The sequence below is a fragment of the Heterodontus francisci genome, chromosome 19 (assembly GCF_036365525.1).
Source record: "Heterodontus francisci isolate sHetFra1 chromosome 19, sHetFra1.hap1, whole genome shotgun sequence".
NCBI classification, from domain to species: Eukaryota; Metazoa; Chordata; class Chondrichthyes; order Heterodontiformes; family Heterodontidae; genus Heterodontus; species Heterodontus francisci.
In genome coordinates this window covers 72,458,271-72,476,583 of record NC_090389.1, presented here as the reverse complement: position 1 = coordinate 72,476,583, position 18,313 = coordinate 72,458,271, and the positions used below count along the sequence as shown (strand labels likewise).

Sequence of the window (18,313 nt, the reverse complement as noted above, 5' to 3'; positions counted from 1 at the left end):
CTCAAGGGCAATTAGGGATGGGCAATAAAAGTTGGCCTAGCCAGCGACGCCCACATCCCATGAATGAATAAAAAAATACTTGACCACTTTCCAAACTGAATCATGGCTTGCAAAATTGGAAGAATAATGGCCAATTCCCAAAGGAGTAAGCAGAAAGCTGTCCTACATAAATAGAGCAATAAAACATTCGCTGAGCTTATTATAGACTCTATTTGCATTATACTCAGAATAGTCACTGAAAATCAATTAATGTTCAAATTATATTTGCCGTAGCAGTTCCAGTATCAAGAGTATAGTTACAGATTTAGACCAGGGAGATAGGGTTCTTACACCAATAACTGATTATCAACTGATGTGATGTTGGATTGTTATATTCTATAACATGATGTCTGCAAGTAGTCAATTACATTTCACAAACAAATGAATCACATTTTCAACTCATGTTTACCAAGTTTGGGACGGCTAGGAGAATGGTTCCAGAAAAAGTTATTACCTGTGAGTACATGATCTAGGTTGACTGATGGAGTACTGCATTGTCAGAGATACCATCCTGATGAGATGTTAAACTAATACCCTGTTTGCCTTTTCAGACATAACAAAACGCAAGACAGTATTTAAAGAGCTGGGAATTCTCCTGATGTTCTGTGCAACACCACCCCCACCACTAAAAATTATCAATTCGTTTATGTTCTTTGCAGCTTGCAAAACTTCCTGTGCGCAAACTGCCAACAAAACAATTACATTTCAAAGTAATTAATCATCCGTTAGCTGCTTTATTCATGGCAGTTGTTGACCACTGTGTGGGAGGGAACCTTTGCAACACTAATCTGACAATTTTATGAGGCTCAGATGTATAAGAAATATGTTCATAAATTAGAATTAATTGCACCTCAATTGTCCGAACAATTTCTACTATAATTGTTACTATTATTGCTGTGCTGTTATTTTATTTGTAGTCAGGACTGATTTCTCAATAATCAAATGAACACCATTTTTGCACACACATTTTTCTGAGTGTTACAATTCCCTGCTTTTTATGATTTTTTATATTTGTATGATGAACAAAATGGAGTTAGTTATAACTCCAGTAGATATATATTTTTGGTAAGGAAAGATACTAAGAATGACTCCCACACTATGTAATAGTCAATTGTCTAACTATTATGTGTAATTTAATTAGTGACTGTTTCCATGTACCATTACTTAGCATGTTTTAGCTGGTGCAAACTGCTGAGCATGGTTATTATCCCAAAGGTAAATAAATACCAACACCCTTTTAGTTTTATGGTGTCCTCATCAGTTAGACATTCAGTGAATTCTATTTGTTTCAACATAGCCATCTCTTGGATGATAAATCTTAGTAACTAATGATAGAATGTTTGCACCACATCTGTAGCTAATGATTTTGTAATTTAAAACAGAAACAAATCCATTAAAAAAATCTGAATGCTTTGGAAATGGAAGTACATTGAAGTGTCAGCTGTGGCTGAGTTGGTAGCTCTCTTACCTATGAGTTAGAAGATCCGAGGTTCAAGTCCCACTCCAGGACTGGAGCACAAAATGTCAAGGCTGACACTCCAGTGCAGTAGTGGGGGAATGCTGCATTGCCGGAGATGCTGTCTTTTGGATGGGATGTTAAGTTGAGGCCGCATCTGCTCCCTCAGGTGGGCATAAAAGATCCCATGGCGCTTTTTCAAAGAAGACCAGAGGAGTTATCTCTGGTGCAAAAACAAAAAGTGCTGGTAATACTCAGCAGGCCCAGCAGCATCACCAGTTATCTCTGGTGTCCTGGCATCACAAGAAAACAAATTATCAGGTCATTATCGCATTGTTGTTTGTGGAAGCTTGTGTGTGCAGATTGGCTGCTGCATTTCTGACATTACAACAGTGACTACACTTCAAAAATACTTCATTAGCTGCAAATTGCTTTGAGACATCCAGTGGTCATGAAAGGTCCTATGTAAATGTAAGTCTTTCTTTTTTATGGGGAGAAAAATAGGAAATTATTGATTACTTTCAATGCTGTGTGCCTAATGACAAAAACAACAAAGATCATAAAATCGTAAAATTAACTGGCAAATTTTGGAATTGTGACTGACAAATGTTTGTAAAAAAAAATCACTGTATTACTCCATCTTTTATTTACTTATGAGAACTTTCTCTTCACAAGTCAGTCTACAGTGATCATAGATATCTTTATTTGGTTATGACAATCTATTCACAAGTCAATGATTATGTTTGCTCCCCAGATCTGTCAATATTATGGAATAAAAAGCATAAGGGAGTAGTAAGATTGTGTTTTTTTTCTTAACTATCAGGCATCTTCCACAGTAGCATCATGAGCTTCGGCGAAACCTGTGGCAAAATTCCTTTTCAGCTTTGAAAAAATCACAATGAATTGATTGAAGGATGTTCTTTCAAACTATAGAGAACATCATCTTAATTTCCTGAGGAATCCAAAGAACATAATGGTTTCTGTAAAGCTCCAAAAGCTGCTGTGTTGGATGTCTAGTTGGCATGACATACTTATAAACAAAATGCTGCTGCGTGGTCTATTTCTGCTTAATTTGAGAAACTTATTTGAGAAACTTACCTGACAAACAATTTGGTGGTGCCTTCACCAGAACCTCAAAACATGAGCATGGCCTTACAACAACAATAATTTGTATTTATATAGTGTCTTTACTGTAGTAAAACATTCCAAGGTGCTTCAAAGGAGCATTATCAAACAAAATTCAACACCGAGCCACATAAGGAGATATTAGGGCAGATGACCAAAAGCTTAGTCAAAGAGGGAGATTTTAAGGACTGTCTTAAAGGAGGAGAGAAGTTGAGAGACAATACCATACATTGCCAGAGGACTACTTAATGTTGACTCTGGAGGGGAGATTTTCCACTTTGATACTTCCAGCATCAGTGGGAAATTGCACACTTCAGCCTGTGAATTTTTTTTTGTCTGCTCAGATTAATGGATCAAAATCATGGCACGCAGGCACTGAAGCAGAAAATCTCCCTAAGATGCCCCAGGTGTAAAACTGTTCAAATCCTCATTACTCAAAATAATCTCTAAGCGGTTAACCTGGGCAGTAGTCTCTTCAGCTGGCATCAGATATTCAACTACAAAAATCTGTATTTATAAAGCACTTTTAGTGTAATAAAATGTCCCAAGGAACATTACAAGGGTGTTATAAATCAAAATTTGGTACCAAGCCACATAAGACAATATTAGAGAAGATGGCCAAAAGCTTGCTCAAAGAGTAGGTTTTAAGGAGCGTCTTAAAGGAGGAAATAGAGGTAGAGAAGCGCAGAGGTTTAGGGAGGGAATTCCAGAGCTTAGGGCTTTGGCAGCTGAAGGCAAAGCTAGCAGTGGTGGACAATTAAAATCGGGCATGCTCAAGAGACCAGAATTAGAGCAGCATTGATATCTCAGAGGATTGTGGGACTGGAGGAGATTAGAAATAGGGGAGAGGCTATGAAAGGATTTGAAAACAAGGATGAGAATTTTAAAATTGAGGCGTTGCTTAACTGCAAGCTAATTTAGGTCAATGAGCCCAGGGCTGATGGGTGAACGGGACTTGGTGCAATCTGTGTTCACTATGGAGAAGGGCAATGTAGGTGTAGAGATCAGGGAGGGGGATTATGATATACTTGAACAAATTAGCATTGAAAAGGAGGAGGTATTAGTGGGTTTAAAAGTGGATAAATCCCCAGGCCCAGATGAGCTGTATCCCAGGCTGCTATGTGAGGAAAGGAAGGAGATTGCAGGGGCTCTTGACACAAATTTTCAAATCCTCTCTGGCCACAGGAGAGGTGCCAGAGGACTGGAGGACAGCGAATGTGGTACCATTATTGAAGAAGGGTAGTAGGGATAAACCAGGTAATTATAGGCCAGTGAGTCTAACGCAGTGGTATGGAAATTATTGGAAAAAATTCTGAGGGACAGGATTAATCTCCACTTGGAGAGGCAGGGATTAATCAAAGATAGTCAACATGGCTTTGTCAGGGGGAGATCATGTCTAACAAATTTGATTGAATTTTTCGATTAGGTGACTAGGTGTGTAGATGAGGGTAAAGCAGTTGATGTAGTCTACATGGACATCAGTAAGACTTTTGATAAGGTCCCGCATGGGAGATTGGTCAAGAAGGTAAGAACCCATGGGATCCAGGGCAATTTGGAAAATTGGATCCAAAATTGGCTTAGTGGCAGCATGCAGAGGGTAATGGTCGAGGGTTGTTTTTGCGATTGGAAGCCTGTGACCAGTGGTGTACCACAGGGATTGGTGCTGGGACCAGTGCTTGTTTGTAGTGTACAGTAATGATTTAGACGTGAATATAGGAGGTATGATCAGTAAGTTCGCAGATGACACAAAAATTGATGGTGTCGTAAATAGTGAGGAAGAAAGTCTTAGATTACAGGACGATATAGATGGGCTGGTAAGATGGGCAGAGCAGTGGCAAATGGAATATAATCCTGAGAAGTGTGAGGTGATGCATTTTGGGACGACTAACAAGGCAAGGGAATATACAATGGATGGTTGGACCTGAGGAAGTACAGAGGGTCAGAGGGACCTTGGTGCACTTGTCCAAAGATGACTGAAGGCAGCAGCATAGGTAGATAAGATGGTTAGGAAGGCATATGGGATACTTGCCTTTATTAGCCAAGGCATAGAATTTAACAGCAGGGAGGTTATGTTGGAGCTGTATAAAACGATAGTTAGGCCACAGCTGGAATACTGTGTACAGTTCTGGGCATCACACTATAGGAAGGATGTGATTGCACTGGAGGGTGCAGAGATTTACCTGGATGTTGCCTGGGCTGGAGCATTTCAGCTATGAAGAGAGACTGGATAGGCTAGGGTGGTTTTCCTTAGAGCAAAGAAGGCTGAGGGGGGACCTGATTGAGGTATTCAAAATTATGAGGGACAAAGATAGGGTAGATGGGAAGAAACTTTTTCCCTTAGCGGAGGTGTCAATAACCAGAGGGCATAGATTTAAGATAAGGGGCAGGAGGTTTAGTGGGGATTTGAGGAAAAAAAACTTCACCCACAGGGTGGTTGGAATCTGGAACGCACTGCCTGAAGGGGTAGTAGAGGCAGGAACCCTCACAACATTTAAGAAGTATTTAGAAGAGCACTTGAAATGCCACAGCATACAAGGCTATGGGCCAAGTGCTAGAAAATGGGATTAGATAGGTGCTTGATGGCCGGCACGGACACGATGGGCCAAAGGGTCTGTTTCTGTGCTGTATAACTCGATGATTCTAAGTAAGGACATAGGCAGCAAAGTTTAGGACGACGTCAAGTTTACAAAGGGTAGAATATGAGAGACCAGCCAGGAGTGCATTAGAATAGTTCAATGTAGAGGTAGCAAAGGCATTGATGAGGGTTTTGCCAGCAGATGAGCAGAGGCAGGGATGGAGTCGGGCGATGTTACGGAGTTGGAAATAGGCAGTCTTCGTGATGGCACTGTTTAAGTGGTCAGAAGCTCATCTCAGGGTCAAATATGACACCTAAGTTGCGAACAGTTTGATTCAGGCTCAGACAGTTGCCAGGTAGACGAATGGAGTCAGTGGCTAACGAACAGAGTTTGTAATAGGGACTGAAGACAATGGGGGGAATTATATGGGCATTGTAAAAGGGGCTTTGGTGGCAGGTGGGGTGAGATAATTAGGCTTGATTTGTTTTTTTGGATTTCCGACGGCGAGATTTCATATTGCAATTAAGTCAGTGGCGTGTTTGCAGTGGTCCGGGGCTCCCCCCACACCCTGGTGGATTGCAGTTTTGCCTGCATTTCCATACCATGAATACTCATTAACCTACACTTATTTCAAATCATGTCCTACCTGCCAGATTAGGCTGGCAGCCAATGGTATTTTTGTGCCACCCGGTTCATGTTTGTTTAAAGGTGGCATACACCAGTCGGCTTTGTACTGTTGTGTCTGAGGTCAGTGGTTTCAAGCCTTGCACTCATTGGCATAAAGAAGGCCAACATTGGAATGGATACATTGCTCCAGGCTCGGCATTAGCAGGAGTGATTCTTCTCAGGCGATGGCGGGGAAGGCATGGGGGGGGGGGGGGGGGCTTTATGGAGGCACAGGGTGGGATTATCGGGTGCATGAAGGAGCAGGGGAGGGTACTCGGGCAGGGCTGGGTGTGGTCTCGGATGCATGGAGGAGCAGACGAGGGAGGAGGGCAGTGTTCAAGGTGTGTAGTGGTTATTATTGATGCTGAAACTGGCTGTGGGCAGTTGCAAGGGATGGTGGGTTGATGTGTGCATGACAGTAAACAGATGGGGCCTAAAGGGAGAAATGAGTGTTGTTAGCGTCGGGGTCCGGTGAGGCAAAATCAGGGTACTGGCTAGCAGAGGGAACGGTCACAGTCACAGGGGGAAATCAGATTTCATTGGTGGGGGGGGGGAAGGTCGAGACTTAGGCTTGGGTATTCTATGGCATCATAGAGGAGGGAAATGGGATTCAGCAACTACATCAAGGTGGATTTTAGGAGGACAAGGGTCAGAGTTGGCAGTTGGATGGTCACGGAACAGTGGGGAGGGATGACATGAATAAATTGATGATGATCCGTTCCAAGGTAATGGGGGGGAGGTTCAATAATAACAGAGGGAAGGTGTAACGTTACTTTGGATGCAAGGTGGCAGGAGGATGATGGAAGGTGGGGAAACTTGCCTGGTAGCACAAATGCAACATTTCCTCGGAGGATAATACTAACCATATAGCTACTCAAGGATTGCAAGTCGAGTGGGAGCAGGCCAATGATGGTGGGTGCGATTTCCTGCTGGGTGCATTTTTAAGGCACATAAAAGCAATCTGCCTATTATCTCAATGGTTCAGCTTGCTGGTAACAGAAGGCTGAATTGGAACACTCTGCTCATTTCAATATTAGCAAAGCTGCAAAGACATGGGTCTCATACACCCAACTTGTTTCCCACCACGGGAAGAAGAGCAGAGGGAGCGAATGATTAGGGCTCTATTCCCTCAACAGGTGATGCCTGAATGGCAGCAGCAGGCAGAGCAAGGTGAGGATGCACAGAATTATGCCATCCAGAAAATACATTATTGAAGATGGGCGATGGCGTGTCATCACATCCTCAGGATAAGGACAAAGTACCTTCAAATGTCAGAGATGCCTAAAGATACATAATACAAACATACGAATTAGGAGGAGTAGGCCACTTGGCCCTTCAAGCCTGCTTCGCCATTCAATAAGTTCATGGCTGAACTGATTACTCCACATTTCCACCTACCTCCAATTACCTTTCAGCTCCTTGCTTATCAAGAATCTATCTACCTCTGCCTTAAAAATATTCAAAGACTCTGCTTCCTCCACCTTTTGAAGAAGAGAATTCCAAAGCCTCACGATGCTCTGAGAGAAAATATTTCTCCTCATTTCTGTCTTAAATGGGTGACCCCTTATTTTTATCAGTGACCCCTAGTTCTAGATTCTCCTACAAGGGGAAACATCCTTTCCACATCCAACCTGTCAAGACCCCTCAGGATCTTATGTGTTTCAATCAAGCCACCTCTTCTAAATTTCAGCGGATACAAACCTAGCTTGTCCAATCTTTCCTCGTAAGACAGCCTGCCCATTCCAGGTATTAGTCTAGTAAACCTTCTCTGTACTGTCTCCAACGCATTTATATCCTTCCTAAATAAGGAGACCAGTATTGTACACGGTATTCCAGATGTGGTCTCACCAATGCCCTGTATAGCTGAACCTCTCTACTTTTGTATTCAATTCCCCTCGCAATAAATGATAACATTCTATTAGCTTTCCTAATTATGTGCTCTACCTGCATACTAACCTTTTGCAATTCATGCACTAGGATGCCCAGATCCCTCTGCATCTCAGAGCTCTGCAATCTCTCACCATTTAGATAATATGCTTTTTTATTCTTCTTGCCAAAGTAGACAATTTCACATTTTCCCACATTATACTCCATTCGTCAGATCTTTGCCCACTCAAATCTATCTACATCCCTTTGTAGCCCCCTTATGTCCTCTTCACAAGTTACTTTCCTGCCTATCTTTGTGGCATCAGCAAATTTAGCAACCTTACCTTCAGTCCCTTCATCTAAATCATTTATAAAAATTGTAAAAAGTTGAGGCACCAGCGACAGATCCCTGTGGCACACCACTCGTTACATCTTGCCAACCAGAAAATGATCCATTTACGGCCACTCTCTGTTTCCTGTTAGCTAGCCAATCTTCTATCCGTGCCAATATGTTACCCCGTACACCATGAGCTTTTATTGTCTGCAATAACCTTTGATGTGGCACTTACCAAATGCCTCTTGGAAATCTAAGTACAGTACATCCACCAGTTCCCCTTTATCCATAGCACATGTAACTCCCTCAAAGGACTCCAATAAATTGGCTAAACATGATTTCCCTTTCACAAAACCATGTTGGCTCTACCTGATTACCTTGAATTTTTCTAAATGCCCTGCTATGACATCATTAATAATAGCTTCTAACATTTTCCCCAAGACCGATGTTAATTGGCCTGTAGTTTCCTGCTTTCTGTCTCCCTCCCTTTTTGAATAAAGGAGCTACATTCACTATTTTCCAATCTAACGGAACCCTCCCTGAATCTAGGGAATTTTGGAAAATTAAAACTAACGCATCAACTATCCCACTAGCCACTTCTTTTAACACCCTAAGATGAAGTCCATCAGGACCCGGGGACTTGTCAGCCCTCAGCTCCAACAATTTGTTCAGTACCACTTCCCTGGTGATTGTAATTTTCTTGAGTTCCTCCCTCCCTTCCATTTCCTGACTTACAGCTAATACTGGGATATTATTTGTATAGTCAATAGTAAAGAGCGACGCAAAATATGTGTTCAATTCATCTGCCATCTCCTTATTACCCATTATTAATTCCCCAGACTCACTTTTTATAGGACCAACACTCACTTTGTTAACTCTTTTCTTTTTTAAATATCTAATGAAACTCTTAACTATCTACCTTGATATTTCTAGTTAGCATGACCTACAACCGCATGGGCTTGGTGGGAATCCCATGCCAGTTGCCCTCAAGGTTACTGCTGCAGTCACTTTTTTTTGCTAGCGGTGCCTTCCAGGGTTCAACAGTCGACATATGTACCATATCACAGTCTGCAACCCATAGGTGCATCAAAGAGGTGACCAATGCCCTATTTTGTCGTGCCAATAATTTAATCTACCTCCATGTAGATGATGATTGCCAAACAGCAAGCTCTGCAGCCTTCAGCGGCATCGTTGGCTTCCCTAGAGCGCAAGGGGTGATCGTCTGCACTCATGGCCATTAGAGCTCCCTGGGACCAGCCTGCAGCATTTGTGAATCACAAAGGCTTCCATTTTTTGAACGTACAACTGCTATGCAATCACAGAAGAATCCTGCAGGTTTGCGTTTGTTTCCCAGGAAGCTGCCACGACTCATACATTTTGTGGAACTCACAGCTGCCAGGAATTTTGGACGAATCAGCTGACGTCGATGGCTGGGCACTGAGTGACAAGGATGACCCCCTTAGTACATGACACCAGTGCGGCGTCCCCAAAGCGCAGCTGAAGAGCATTACAAGGCTGCTCTCATGCAATTTCAGCAGCTTCCTCCTCAGCTATTGACAGGGGTCTGATATCTGGCACTCCTCCACCTGTCCTTGCCTGCTCCTGCTGGTTATGGGGGCGTTTATCCTGCAGTATACAGTGAAGATTCAATGACATGTCAAAAGATGCATCACACACATTGTACACATGCATTGGCATCATTCCTTCATTCTAGAGTGGCTTTGACACCATACATCCAAAATCCAGACGTCAAGATTCTGCACAATCATTTGGCGTCTGGCACCAAGGCTGATCAAGCATTGTCTGTCCACAGTGTTACGCACACGGAACCAAGGAGAAAGCTTTGGGAACATCACTTACTCAAGCTGATCTGAGCAGGTCATTTATACATTTCCGACACTGTACCCAGGTTCTGCGTATCATACCACAGTTTGACACCTCCTCTGCCACCTCCATCCAGGATGCCTTGGTTAGGCGGGAGGGTCTTCTGATGCTTTCAGCAGGGAAGAGAAGCTCCCGCCTTTCCCTGACTGCCTGGAGGAAAACCTGCAGGGAAGTATCACTGAACCGTGGGTGGGACACTGCCTATTGCCTGACATAATGTTGGTTGATCAAGTAAAACAATATTATGAGGGGGAGGTGGTGCTTGGGTACAAACTGAAAATGAAGGTAAACCAAGTCCAAATTATAGTAAGCTTATTCTGTGGCTGCAATCAGCATATGCTTCCGTAGGCTGCTGATCCTCATGGCATGCAACACAGAATGATTTATTGACGTATGGCTCATGTAACAGCAGGTGCCACCAATGAAAGTTTGTCCCGCAGCTGATTGTACGTGTCTCCCGTGCCCACTGCTGCACCATTAACTTGCATGTAAAATTGCCTGCGAAACAGGAAAAAGGGCGGAAGCGGAAGTTCCGCCAACTTCCAGTTCCGCCATCTCAAACCTTGCAGGACTCATAAAATCCTGGTCAATGACTTTGATCTTCCCAAGATTTAACTGGAGAAAATGTCTGCTTATACAGTACTGAATGTTGGACAAGCAGTCTGGTAATTTAGCAACAGTAGAGGAGTCAAGAGGTGTGGTGGTGAGGTAGAGCTGGGTGTCGTCAGTATACATGTAAAAACCGATATTGTGTTTTCAGATAACGTCACCGAGGGGCAACATGTAAATGAGAAACAGGAAGGCGGCCAAGGTTTGAGGGAACCTCTGCCCACTCATCTGTGCTTGTGTGAACCTTTGATATTAATTAACCTTTTTCTTGATTCATGTCCAGCATACTCTACCTTCTATATTGCTTGACAGTTCTTTTCCTTTGGCAGACATATTTTATTTACATAGGAAAGCTTGGAAGGAGAAAACACTATTCATTCCATTAAGCTTTCTACAGGCCATGTAAAATTTAATCTATCATGCACTTTATCCTCCAGTGCATTTGCAACGATGGAGCATTATTAACTATTCTCTATGCCCAGGGAACAATTTTTGAAAGCTGAAAAAGGTTGTCAGGACAAGGTTATATAGTAGCTAAAACTGTGATCAGAAAAGAAAAAACAGACCCTGTCCCAGGCAGTAAGAATAACTTTTGACTAAAGAAGTCTATCAGCTATTTGATGTATCAGATAACCCAATTTCCCTAATTCCTTTGCTTAATACAGGTTGAAGTTTATTATGATTTAAACATAAAATGATCACATACATATACATTTGTTTACATTTCATGTACAAGAGTAGAAAATAATAGCCTTTGTCTTCCTTTAATGGACTATTACTGGTTATAATGAAAGTAGTTTTCAGCAGTAGTTTGACAATTGTAAAATATCTAAGTACCTGTGCAATATAAAGGCCACAGTACAGACCAGCAATGAACCAAGTGGTTGGTGCAGAACTGCACAGGTCAAGAAGACACTGGCAAATTGTGATAGCTAATAAATAAAACACTGAATACAAAAAAGTGCTGTTGTCTTAAAAGTCAAACCACTTAGATGACAAAATTCAGAAAAATAATTTGCTTGTAATGCACAGGATTTCATTAACTATCAGTATTTTAAAGAAACTAAAAACACTTTGAATGTTATTAAAGTTACAGCTGTTCCCAACGACAAACAATTTATATTAGTTACAATAAGAAGCTAATGCAGATGTTAAATTGCAGGGATGCAGTATATTTAGCATAAATTAATGTGAACAAAATATGATCTGTAAAATAATGTAAATTTCACAGTAAAATGAATTTATTTAATATTTGTCATTCATTCTTACCTAATATTTTGAAAAAGGAGATTAGATGTAGTAAAAGCTATATGCATCCTAATCAGAGTCATCACTGCTGTCAAAAAAGTTAAGCTGCGTTTTGTTTTGGGCTTCCTTTCCAAGTGAAGGGTTTGGTAGATTATCATAGGAGCTCTCTTGAGTTAGAGTTAAAGGACTAAACCATGATTGAAGCAGATGTTCAGATTCCAAACCATTCTGAAAATAATTCTCTTGTAAAGAGTTAAGAGGCTGCTGTGAAAGATTTCTCTTAGCCGCTTTAGGAATCTCTTTCCTGCCACTCTGCTGTTGAGGGTGATTTCTCTTCTTTACGTGGCCCTGCCAGCTCCCATCTCTCACATACAGTCCTTCAAGAGGGTGCCTTCGCCTTTCACAAGAAGGATTGCCAAATACTTTCTTCTCACTAATATTTGTTTGTCTCTGGGTGACTGCCTTAATCTTCGGTTTAGCCAAAGCAATTTGTTTCATGCTGACATTAATGGTCTTTGATTTATCTGGTGCTTTGGTGACGCTTTCCTTTTTCTTACTGTGTGTAGTGTTGGTGGTTCTTCTATTAGTGCAGCATCTTCTGGTTGCCATCTTTCTGCGTGCACTACAACCTCTCCTCATATTGTTATTCTTCATACTTGTGTCTTGCCACATATTCTGACCAAAGTTATATTTTACACTTGGATTGAAGGGAACAGGACCCCATTTGTTTTCTTTGTTATTGTGGTGTATTTTCTGAATACCATACTGTTCAGGTGCATTGAAAGCACAGGGAGATTTACTCTTTGAGCCATTCTGGCATTCAGCCAACTTGACATCACCATGGGAAAGTGCTCGAGAAAATAACCTACTTATGTGGTTTGAGTTTGTCGCAGTCGAACAGGAAGATGTGTCTTCAGTCTTTCCTCTACAACATGAAGACATGGCATTATTTTCATGAATGGGAGCATGCTGTCCGGTCCTGGCAGCCTCTGGTAAAGTTTTCTGGTAAACATTCAGATGAATACTGCTACTATCATTAGGTAATATTTCTGTATCTACAGCTTTGGTGTCACAAAGCTGGCAGTTGTCCACTGGTGCTGGTTGAGGCTGGAATGATGTTCTGCAAACTTTTGTACTTTCATAATAAGCCTTCTTACTAACAATGCAGAGATCTTCATTTGAACTGGGAGTTGTTTGTGTCATATTGTTCTGCACCTGGATGATGGGGCTTGTATTAGAAGTGAGTTTATGGAGTTCTGACAGGATTTCTGTAACCTGAAAGTGGTCTTTAAACCAACTGAGCTGTTCACTCATTTTCTCATGCTGTTGACATTGTGAATGTTTTATCCCATCCAGGCATTCCTGCATTATCTGTAATTGAGCTCTAAGATTACTCACTTCCATCTCCTTCTGTAAGAGAAAACAACCCATGGTGCTCATGAAACTATGCTCTTCACAATCCTAAAAGCTCAATACAGAGAGAGATACAGCACCGAAACAGGCCCTTCAGCCCACCGAGTCCGCACGGACCATCAACCACCCATTTATGCTAATCCTACATTAATCCCATTTTTCCCTCTCACATCCCCACCTTTCCTCAATTCTCCTACCACCTACCTACACAAGGAGCAATTTTTACAATGGCCAATTTACCTATCAACCCGCAAGTCTTTGGCATGTGGGAGGAAACCAGAGCACCCGGAGGAAACCCACACGGTCACAGGGAGAACTTGCAGTACCCAGAACCAAACCCGGGTCGCTGAAGCTGTGAGGCTGCGGTGCTAACCACTGCTCCACCCAGTCAAATCCTTCAGATGATAAATTAGTTTTCAAACAATAAAATTCTACTGTGACTATCTGTGTACTAACTCATAGATGTCATAGGTACAATTCCTAACTTCCTGTATTTCAACTAGCACTGGGCATTCACATTATCTTTGCTAAGTGATGGAAAATAAATTGAAAACAACAAGGATAATTTTTATACTTGGGTGAAGGCAGACACACGGTAGTGTCTACAATAGGAAAAAAATATTAAAGGTAATAAATAATATTTATATAATTATAGCCAGAGTATCATTTGCAATGGCTTATCTTTCCACTCCCACACTGTTACCTCTGGTGTCCCCCAAGAATCTATCCTTGGCCTTTCCTATTTCTCATCTACATGTTACTCCTCAGCAAAATCATCTGAAAACATAATGTTAGTTTTCACACATCTGCTGACATCCAGCTGTACCAGAGCACCACTCTCGACTCTTCCATCCCGTTCAACCATCACCCTTGTGCTCTCTAACCTACAATGGCTACCGCTCAAACAATACCTCCATTTTAAAATTCTCATCCTTGTTTTCAAATCCTTCCTTAGCCTTGCCCCTCCCCACCTCTGTAATCTCCTCCAGCCCCACAACTCTCCAAGATACCTGTGCTCATCTAATTCTAGCCTCTAGAGCATCACCAATTTTAATTGTTCCGCCATTGCAGGCCATGCCTTCAGCTGTTTAAGCCTCAAGCTCTGGAATTCCCTCCCTAAACTTCTCTGCTTCTCTACCTTTCTTTCCTCCTTTCAGAAGCTTCTGAAAAACTACCTCCATACAAAATGCGCTGAGACAGGCTGGAGTTCAATGTTACAAAGATGGAAATGGGCGGTCTTGATGATGCCGCAGATGTGTGTTTGGAAGCTCATCTTGAGGTCAAATATGACACCAAGGTTGCAAACAGTCTATTCTAGCCGCAGACGGTTGCCAGGGAGAGGGATAGAGTTGATAACTAGAGAACTGAGTGGGGACCAAAGAAAATGTGAAGTGATTCATTTTGGTAGGAAGAACATGGAGAGACAATATAGAATAAGGGGTACTATTCTAAAGGGCGTGCAGGAGCAGAGGGACCTAGATGTATGTGTGCATAAGTCAATGAAGGTGGCAGGACAGGTTGAGAGAGCAGTTAATAAAGCATACAGTATCCTGATCTTTATTAATAGGGGCATTGAGTACAACAGGAAGGAAGTTATGTTGAACTTGTATAAGACACTAGTTCGGCCTCAGCTGGAGTATTGCGTTCAGTTCTGGGCACTGCACTTTAGGAAAGACGTGAGGGCATTGGAAAGAGTACAGAAAAGATTCATGAGAATGGTTTCAGGGATGAAGAATTTCAGTTATGAAGATAGATTGGAGAAGTGTTTTCCTTGGAGAAGAGAAGGTTGAGAGGTGATTTGATAGAGGTATTCAAGATCATGAGGGATCTGGACAGAGTAGATAGAGAGAAACTGTTCCCACTCGTGAAAAGATCGAGAACGAGAGGGCACAGATTTAAAATATTTGGTAAGAGAAGCAAAAGTGACAGTGAGTAAATAAGGTCTGGAATGCGCTGCCTGACTATGTGGTGGAGGCAGGTTCAATTGAAGCATTCAAAAGGGAATTAGACAGTTATATGAAACGGAAGAATGTGCAGGGTTATGGGGAGAAGACAGGGGAATGGAACTGAGGGAATTGCTCTTTCGTAGAGTCAATGCGGACACGATGGGCCGAATGGCCTCCTTCTGCACTGTAACGATTCTGTAATTCTGTGAAAATGGCTTCCCAATATATAATTGGAGGAAATTTCTGCTCAGCCTGTACTGGATATCGGACAAGCAGTCTGATAATTTAGTATTGTTCTGCTAAGCTACTATTGTTCCTATCAAGCCAAAAGATTCTTACCTTTGTTGATTAAGGGCTGAAATCAAGTTTTAATTATTTTTTGCAACTTTGCAAATTGCAGTTTCAGATTACAGCTCAGAAATATTCAGCATTTTAAGACTGTTTTGCATCTGTAACTGAAATCATAAATATGAGACTGTGTGTGCTAGACATACTGGACCTGAAGTTCCTGGAGCCTTTCTGTGCTTCTGGAAATTCAGGGGCCATTTGAATAAATATTCCAACATTCCCTGGCTGCATGCCAAGTGCGGATCAGGAATTTCAGAGTGGCAACTTGCCACTTTATCAGGGTGGACTGCTGCCATTTTTTTGTATTTGTTACCCACTTTCAAATCACCATCAATACCACTGGGGCTGAATTCTAGATGTGTGAGAGTAGTCCAAGGTAAGCTACTCTTCAGTTTTTCCCCTTTTTCCTGTGGAAATGATTCATTTTGGTACAATTTTAAAGACAGTGCAAGAACAGAGACCAGGGGGTGTACGTACACCAGTTTTGGAAGGTGACAGGACAAGTCGCGAAGGTTGTTAAAAAGGCAACTTGGCTCTATAAATAAAGGCATAGAGTACAAAGGCAAGGACGTTATGCTGAACCTTTATAAAACACTTGTTAGGCCTTTGCAGGAGTATTATGGACAATTCCGGCACACACTTTAGGAAGGATGTCAAGGGAAGAAGGTTCAGAGGAGATTTACAAATATGGTATCAGAAATTAAAGAGTTTAGTTAAATGGAGAGACCAGAGAAACTAGGATTGTTCGTCTTAGAGCAAAGAAGGCTAAGGGAGATTTGATAGAGGTGTTCAAAATCATGAACGGTTTTGATAGAATAAATAAGGAGAAACTCTTTCCAGTGGCAGAAGAGTCGATGACCAGATGACACAGATTTAAGGTAATGGGCATAAGTACCAGAGGTGACATTAGGAAAATAAATTTTACGCAGAGAATTGTTATGATCTGGAATGCACTGCCTGAAAGGGAGCAACATTTTAAAAAGGAATTGGACAAATACTTGAGTGGAAAAAATTCCGAGACTATGGGGAAAGAACAAGGAAATGGGACTAATGAATAGCTCTTCCAAAGAGTCAGCACAAGCATTCTGTGAAGTTCTTCTCCATAAAAGCACAGCTCATCTTATGAGTAAGAGCCACTAAACCAAGTTCAATCATTCTCCTTGCTACAGAAACCACCAAAGTAGTCTAATTCAAAATTATCACAATTTACAAGAATTTGTATTTACATAGCACTATTAATGCAATAACATGTCACAGGATCACTATAAAGCAAAATTTGACACCAAGTCACATAAGGCAATATTAGGGCAGATGGCCAAAAGCTTGCTCAAAGGGACAGCTTTTAAGCAGCATCTTAAAGGAGGAAAGAGAGGTGGAGAGGTTTATGGAGGGAATTCCAGAGCTTAGGGCCTAGGCAGCTGAAGGCACAGCCACCAATTGTGGAACAATTAAAATTGGGGATGCTCAAAGAGTCAGAAATAGATGAATACAGATATCTCGGCGAGTTGTGGGGCTGAAGGAGATTACAGAGATAGGAGGGTGAGCCCAAGGAGGGATTTGAAAACAGGGATGAGAATTTTAAAATTGAGAAGTTGTTTGAGTGGATGCCAATGTAGGTCAGTGAGTATAGGGCTGATGGTCGAATGGGACTTGGTGCGAGTTAGGACATGAGCAGCAGAGTTTTGGATGACCTCAAGTTTACCGAGGGTAGGAAGTGGGAGATGGGTCAGAAGTGCGTCAGAATAGTCAAGTCTAGAAGTAACAACCGCATGGATGAGGGTTTCAGCAGCAAATGAGCTGAGATAGTTGGCCAATGTTACTGAGATAGAAGTAGGTGGTCTTAGTGATGGCGTATGTGGTCAGAAGCTCATCTCGATGTCAAATATGGTACCAAGATTATGAACTGTCTGGTTCAGCCTCAGACAGTTGCCAGGGAGAGGGATGGAGTCAGTAACCAGGGAAGAGAGTTTGTGGCAAGGACCGAAGATAATTTAGCAATAGTGGAGGAGACAAGAGAGGCGGTGGTGAGGTTGAGCTGGGTGTCGTCAGCTCATACATGTGAAAACTAACAATATATTTTTAGAAATGTCGCCCAGGGTAACATGTAGATGAGAAATAGGAGTGGGCCAAGGGTAGATTCTTGGGGCACATCAGAGGTAACAGTGCAAGAGCGGGAAGAGAAGCTACTGCAAGTAATACTCTGGCTATGAATAGACAGAAAGAATGGAACCAGGCCAGTGCAGTCCCATCCAGCTGGACGACATTGGAGCAGCATTCAGGGAGGATGGTGTGGTCAACCATGTCATAGGCTGCAGATAGATGGCTATTTTATGTGCACTAGCATAACCATGTCTACCTCTTATTAGACATGCAAAACTGAAAAAAAATCCCTAACCAACACAATTAAATCTGTTTGGACTATAAGTAAGATACATCACACTAGTCCCATCATTTGTACTGAAACTGTTCGAAGTACAGCAACTTTGAGAAATGCTGGCTTTCACACTCAAAAAATATGATCACAAAACTGTGACTTTAAAGCATTATCGTTTTATAGACAGTTAATCCATATCCCTTGACTTGCTGTCAGTCTGAGTCCCAAAAGAGGAAATGAGAAGCAGAGTGAATAATAGATGATACATTCGACATCTATGCAAACTACGAAGTACAATGAATGTGTAATAAGCCTTCTAGAATTTATGTTGTGTAATTTTCACATTGTTTGGTCATTAGAGAAATTAACTATTGAGAATAACTCCTGAGAATAGCAGGAAAAACAATGTAACATTAAGGAAATAGAACA

At 41.8% G+C, this 18,313-nt stretch overlaps 1 protein-coding gene across 1 annotated transcript in view; it reads right to left on the bottom strand.

The window, feature by feature from the left end:
* Window positions 1-11,830: 11,830 nt before the first annotated feature.
* The window catches only part of LOC137380405 (interactor of HORMAD1 protein 1), a 38,706-nt gene continuing 32,223 nt past the window's right edge, over window positions 11,831-18,313 (bottom strand). The window contains exon 8 of the mRNA XM_068052336.1: window positions 11,831-13,213. Within this exon, the coding sequence (XP_067908437.1) occupies window positions 11,873-13,213 (1,341 nt within the window). The 3' untranslated portion in view covers window positions 11,831-11,872. The remainder of the gene's footprint in view (window positions 13,214-18,313) is intronic.